Source organism: Physeter macrocephalus, chromosome 20, assembly GCF_002837175.3.
Source record: "Physeter macrocephalus isolate SW-GA chromosome 20, ASM283717v5, whole genome shotgun sequence".
NCBI classification, from domain to species: Eukaryota; Metazoa; Chordata; class Mammalia; order Artiodactyla; family Physeteridae; genus Physeter; species Physeter macrocephalus.
In genome coordinates this window covers 106,746,554-106,753,579 of record NC_041233.1, presented here as the reverse complement: position 1 = coordinate 106,753,579, position 7,026 = coordinate 106,746,554, and the positions used below count along the sequence as shown (strand labels likewise).

Below are 7,026 nucleotides of genomic sequence, written 5' to 3'. Positions count from 1 at the left end.
TTTATTCCTAGATATTTTATTCTTTTTGTTGCAATGGTAAATGCGAGTGTTTTCTTAATTTCATTTTCAGATTTTTCATCATTAGTATAGTATAGGAATGCCAGAGATTTCTGTGCATTAATTTTGTATCCTGCTACTTTACCAAATTCATTGATTAGCTCTAGTAGTTTTCTGGTAGCATCTTTGGGATTCTCTATGTATAGTATCATGTCATCTGCAAACAGTGACAGCTTTACTTCTTCTTTTCCGATTTGGATTCCTTTTATTTCTTTTTCTTCTCTGATTGCTGTGGCTAAAACTTCCAAAACTATGTTGAATAAGAGTGGTGAGAGTGGGCAGCCTTGTCTTTTTCCTGATCTTAGTGTAAATGGTTTCAGTTTTTCACCATCGAGGACGTTGTTGGCTGTGGGTTTGTCATATATGGCCTTTATTATGTTGAGGAAAGTTCCCTCTATGCCTACTTTCTGGAGGGTTTTTATCATAAATGGGTGTTGAATTTTGTCAAAAGCTTTCTCCGTGCCCCGGTCCGGGAAGATCCCACATGCCGCGGAGCGGCTGGGCCCGTGAGCCATGGCCGCTGAGCCTGCGCGTCCGGAGCCTGTGCCCTGCAAGGGGAGAGGCCACAACAGTGAGAGGCCCGTGTACCGCAAAAAAAAAAAAAAAAAAAAAAAAAATTAGGAAAAATAAAACTATAATTGAAACAACTGCAACAATGTAAATTAAAACCACAAGAGGAAAAAGAAAAAAAAGGGGGGAGGGGAATCAAGCCAAAAGTGGAGATCACTAACGAAGTATAAAGAATAAAATTAAATTAGAAAAATAAAAGATTTATTAGGAAAAATAAAAATATAAAAGAATCAATAACAATGAATCAAGAAGGTTAAATAGAACCCGAATCTAAAAGAGGAAAAAAGAAAAGAAGAGAAAAAAAAAGTCTTGGCTGCGGCGGGGAGTTTGGGGGGCGTGGAACTTAGGCAGGGGCAGAGTTTAGGGTGGGGCGGGACCTTGTCAGGTGGGCGGGTGATGTTTGAGCGTGGGGCTGGCTGTAGGTGGGGTGATGTTCAAGCGTGGGGTGGAGCCTCTGCTTAGGACCTGCGTGTAAGGGGAGAGGCAACATATCCATAGGAGGGCCTCTGGAGTGTGGAGTTCTGGAGTTTGGAGGTAAGGCCCTGAGTGAGGGTGTGTGGGTGGGGTTTAGGCCCAGCCCGTTGGAGGGGGTCTCGAGTGTAGAGGTGGGGCCCTGGGTGGGAGTGCAGCGGCGGGGCAGGAGGGAGGCTCCGAGGGCAGAGGATTGGGCCCCAGAGCCCAATAGGCTTCCCAGTGCCTAAGTAGACAGGGAAGGTGCTGGCCGCGTTTTCCGTTCCTTCGTGCCCCTCCCCCACTGTCTCCCCCATCGCCACTGGACCCCTAACCGTGGGTGGGTCCCGCTGGATGTAGGAACTCCTCCCCCCCCCACCCGCCCCTCAGGGTTGCCCGTCCCGGAGGTCTGGCCTCTACTTTTGCTCTCCCTTCCGTCCCTCCCACTCCCTCAGGACCTGCATGGCTGGAGGGCGCCTCGGTGGGCAGAGGATCAGGCCCGGGATCTCAGCAGGTTCCTGGGGGCCCAAGAGGGCAGGGGAAACCTGGTCACGCTCCCTTTTGATCCTCTGCCCTCCCAGTGGTCCCCCAATTTCCCCCTCGGGCCTGGGATCCCTTCCCCTCCCCCAGCCGCCTCTCAGGGGTGCCAGTCCCGTCCCACCTCCACTTCTCCTCCCCCTTCACTCTCCCCGCACCCCACATCCTACCCGGTCGCTGGGCATTCCTCCCGTCCCCTTAGGTGTCCGTGGTCCCCCACCGGTGCTGGGTAGGTGCCCTAGTTGTGCGGAGACGCGAATTCCGTGTCCTCCTTGTACGCCATCTTGACTCTGCCCCCGTGAGCACTTCTTATTAGGAGACTCTGGCATCTCTTGCTGGAAACCATTTGAACCTTGTGCTCACAGTGAACACTGATGGCTGTACCTAGTGGACAGTCTGTCTTTCCCATCAGACCACCATATACTAAGCTGGTTCCATTCATCTGGGCAACCTGCTGAGTCTGGTTCCATTACTCAGCCATTTCCCACCTCCAAGACTAGCACTTTAGAAAATATTACTAGAAAGTCACTGGGAATAAGAGCTGCCAGATTTAGCAAATAAAAGTAGAGGAGGCCCAGTTAAATTTGAATTTCATGCAAACAATGCATAAGTTTTTAGTATAAATATGCCCTATGCAATTCTAAGAAGTTCTTCATTGTTTACGTGAAGTCCACATTTATCTGGGTGTCTGGTGATTGATCTGGCAACCATAGTTGGAATGCCAGGTTGAGTTCATAAATGCCTTTTGAAGATGGCAACCACTGGAGTCTCTCCTGTTACTAACGTTTCCTTGTTGAACTCGGCTCCACCGGCCTCCTCGTAACCTCCTGCAGGAAGAACGTGGTCTGCCTGCCTGTTAGCCATTGCTACCCTGGGGAAGAAATCTTTGTACTTCAAAACTTATCTTGTTTCTGTATTTGTTTGTGGTCTTTGAAATTAACAAGACTCTCAAGATCTTTGTCTGAAGGAACCATTGTCCACTGTGGTTTGACGTTTCTTAGGAATCCCCTCTGCTCAAGGAATTCCAACCATATTCCAGCTCCTTTGCTGTGTCTCTGGGCTTCAGGGTGTTGGAAAAAGGAATGCTCTAGCTCTCTTTCCCACTTTGGACAAAATGTGAGCATTCTTTGGCTATTCAGTCTGAAACCCATCATGTCCTCCCTTGTATTGATTTTCTCTGGCCACCTTTTCCACTAGTCTCATCTCTGTTCTTTTGTCACTGTCAGTTCTACAGGAAATTTTATTTGCTGTCCTGCTTCTCCCAAGGCCATGGTTCTGAACTCTTTCTGTAAGCCGCAATAACCTAGAGATGTTTGAGAAAAGAGACATGCCTGATCCTCAAAGATACTATGTAACTGGTGTAGCATGGGCCCCAGGCACTGATAGCTGTAAAAGCTCCCCAGGTGACTGTAACATGCAGTGGAATGTGGAAACCCTGCCTTAAGTCATCTTTCCAGAATGAGGATTCCCAGGTGCACTTGCAGTCCAGGTGTTGGGGCAGCCTGCTGATCCAGCACGTTACAGCCGGCACATTCCCATTTGAGCATGATCACTCCCCCGACAATGCCATTACAAGTGATTTCTTACAATACTGGCAAACATCCTCAAATCCATCCCAACAGAACAAAAGCAGAAAATGATAGAACTACAATCCTCTAGCATTTTTCAGTAAAATGCTGTGCAATTTGGGTACACTTGTTCAAGTTTTTGGTATTGACTAAACAATCCATGTCTGTGCTTGCAATTCAAGACTGGGCTTGCATAGTCAAAACAGAATGGAAAATAAGATACCTAATCCTATAGTAATCATTACATTCTAAATTGTATCTAATTATATATTAATTAAAATTAAATCTTTATAGCTCAATTCACAGTTCTCTATTGTACTACATTATTTTCTATTTCAGTCTCACTCACTTTCTGCCATTTAAAAATATTTCTCTTCAAATTGGTTCATCAAAATTAATTCATGATTTCCCAGGCTCATTGATCTTTTCATCTAATCCACGGAGCATTTCTCTTCACACAGGGCTCTTTTATAACTTTCAACAGCCTCAAACACTTATGGAAATATTCTTCTGCCTGCCCATAAAGAGAGGTGGAGAAAATTCCTGGAGATAACCTGCTCTCAACCCAGCTGTTCCCTCGAGTCTCCTTGCCAACCATGATTAGGGACAACTTTCTCCCCCTCTATATACAGTTATTCAAGTAATAAGTTCCCAGTCCCATCCACTGCACATGTCTCCACTCCTTTCTGTTTCTGAGGCTGAAGGATTTCTGGGCAGTTGACTGCTGCATAATACTGGTTTTGTTTACCAAATATGGGGGAAATATTGGAAGGAAGGAAGGAAGGAAAAGAAGAAAGAAAGAAAAGAAAGAAAGAAAGAAAGAAAGAAAGAAAGAAAGAAAGAAAGAAAGAAAGAAAGAGAGAAAGAGAGAAAGAAAGAGAGACAGAAAGAAAAAGAAAGAAAGAAAGAAGGAAAGAGAAGGAAGAAAGAAAGAGAGAAAGAAAGAAAGAAAGAAAGAAAGAAAGAAAGAAAGAAAGAAGGAAAGGGAAGGAAGGAAGAAAGAAAGAAAGAAAGAAAGAAAGAAAGTCCACCTCCTCAATTTTGGATGAGTCGTTGTCTATTCAGGTATTCCACAGATGCAGGGTACATTAAGTTGATTGTGGATATTTAATCCGCCGCTCCTGAGGCTGCTGGGAGAGATTTCCCTTTCCCTTCTTTGTTCGCACAGCTCCCGGGGTTCAGCTTTGGATTTGGACCCGCCTCTGCGTATAGGTCGTCTGAGGGCGTCTGTTCTTCCCTCAGACAGGACGGGGTTAAAGGAGCAGCTGATCCGGGAGCTCTGGCTCACTCAGGCCGGGGGGAGGGAGGGGCACGGAGGGCGGGGCGAGCCTGCGCGGCAGAGGCCGGCGTGACGTTGCACGAGCCTGAGGCGCGCGGTGCGTTCTCCCAGGGAAGTTGTCCCTGGTCACGGGACCCTGGCGGTGGCCGCTGCACAGGCTCCCGGGAGGGTAGGTGTGGAGAGTGACCTGTGCTCGCACACAGGCTTCTTGGTGGCAGCAGCAGCGGCCTTAGCGTGTCATGCCCGTCTCTGGCGTCCGCGCTGGTAGCCGCGGCGCGCGCCCGTCTCTGGGGGTTGCTCGCACACAGGCTTCTTGGTGGCAGCAGCAGCGGCCTTAGCGTGTCATGCCCGTCTCTGGCGTCCGCGCTGATAGCCGCGGCTCGCGCCCGTCTCTGGAGCTCCTTTAAGCGGCGCTCTTAATCCCCTCTCCTCGCTCACCAGGAAATAGGCAAGAAAAAGTCTCTTGCCTCTTCGGCAGCTCCAGACCTTTTCCCGGACTCCCTCCCGGCCAGCCGTGGCGCACTAGCCCCTTCAGGCTGTGTTCGCGCCGCCAACCCCAGTCCTCTCCCTGGGATCCGACCGAAGCCCGAGCCTCAGCTCCCCGTCCCCGCCCGTCCCGGCGGGTGAGCAGACAGGCCTCTCGGGCTGGTGAGTGCTAGTCGGCACCGATCCTCTGTGCGGGAATCTCTCTGCTTTGCCCTTCGCACCCCTGTGGCTGCGCTCTCCTCCGTGGCTCCGAAGCTTCCCCCTCCGCCACCCGCAGTCTCCACCCGCGAAGGGGCTTCTAGTGTGTGGAAACCTTTCCTCCTTCACAACTCCCTTCCACTGGTGCGGGTCCCGTCCTTATTCTTTGTCTCTGTTTTTTCTTTTGCCCTCCCCAGGTACGTGGGGGAGTTTCTTGTCTTTTGGGAGGTCTGAGGTCTTCTGCCAGCGTTCAGTGGGTGTTCTGTAGGAGTTGTTCCACGTGTAAATGTATTTCTGATGTATCTGTGGGGAGGAAGGTGATCTCTGCGTCTTAGTCTTCCGCCATCTTCCCCCTCCTGGCCTTTCTACTCTCTTATACTGTAAAAGGACATCATTATAAGATTCACAGATGATCCCAGGAGCAGCCTTAGAGAAGGTGCAAGTATATTTAGACTTTTCTTTGAGTCTCATGGCTACATGTAAGTCTTAGAGAGGTTTTGTTGGCCATAGAAGTTGAGTTCCACAGTCCATAGGCTGGGTGTTCCTGGGTAAACTAATAGCCTCATCTTCTTTCAATACACAGTGTCGGGGAAGAGAAGACGCTGTCTGCTGTCAACGAGGACATGGGAGTTAAAGCCCTGTGTTCTAGTTTCTTTCTCTCTGCTGGTTGGTGGTGGCTAGAGGATCAGTTTCCTGCTTTTCTGAGAGGTATGTTGTGGCCACGTGGTCCTCCGCTGTCTTCCCTGTTTCTTGCTGCCCTGCAGTCCTTCTAGTTGCTCAACATGGAACCTTTCTCAGCTTGAATTCAGATGATGGTTCGATTTGGTCTGTTTTTCAATGTTTGTTTGTTTGTTTTTTTTACATTTTTAAAAACTAAGAAATATTTATTACATTATTTTCTAAATTGTCCTAATATATTTTGCTGCATAAAAATGTTGCACATTATATAGCACAGCTTCTTTTCCAGGAAGCTTTAAAGAGTTCATGAGCCCCATGAAATCATATGTTTAAAAATGTATATGAATGTTCTAATGTTCATTTTTGTTGGGGGGGAGGAGAGCTCTGTCTTTCATTTAGTTTTTAATTCCCAAAGGATTAAGAACTATCTTTCTATAAAATTCTGCATCATTATTTAAAGGAACTCACATCCTGACTGGTGGTCTTCTGGTCTCAGTTTGAATAGTAGTTTACTACTTTGGGAGGCAGCCTATCCCCTTGTTAAACTGTTTTAACTGTTAAATAGTTCTTCTTTATATATATCAAAAGAATTTTCTACAGTGAAAGCTTTTCCACAAAAGAAAGCGCTGTCTCGAACATGGATGGTATTTGCCACCCATGGAAATTCACTACATGAATGTTCTCCTGGTATATATGCACACTCCTCTCCCCAACTGGCCATCTTTTTCTTTCTGCCCCATCACCCCAAATATCTAATAGCCTTCTCCAGACTCAGATATAGATGCAGTCATCGTCTTGGAATAGCCGGGTCCCTATTTTCTCCAGTGTTAAATCCTCTGCCTTTAATTCCTCCCCTAGGAGAGGCTCATTAAATAGTGGAGTATTGAATGTTTCTACTTCCTTTTCCAAAAATTACTTGGATGCTTTATATTTTTCTCATTTGGTTTGTACCTGTTATATTGAAATTGTCATGAAAATCATGACTATCAGATGACTTACCAAGTGACCGGCCATGCTGCATGATAATGCTTGAATTGAGTGAGCCTGGTAGCGAGTAGGCAGAAGGGGAAAACGGCCTTTGATAGTAACTCAGTGGACTCACAGTGCCTCCAGAGTTTCCATTCACTGTTATCTGGCTCTGAGAAAAGTGCAAAGACATCCTGTTAAAGCACACGGTCCCCTTTAAACATCACTCCTTTAGAT

General features: G+C 47.2%; 1 protein-coding gene across 10 annotated transcripts in view; it reads right to left on the bottom strand.

The window, feature by feature from the left end:
* Positions 1-7,026, bottom strand: part of SORBS2 (sorbin and SH3 domain containing 2) — a 99,713-nt gene that overhangs the window by 67,265 nt on the left and 25,422 nt on the right. For all 10 annotated transcript variants that reach the window (XM_055081314.1, XM_028481767.2, XM_028481769.2 and 7 more), the window contains one exon: positions 6,823-6,961. In XM_055081314.1, the coding sequence (XP_054937289.1) occupies positions 6,823-6,961 (139 nt within the window). The remainder of the gene's footprint in view (positions 1-6,822; positions 6,962-7,026) is intronic.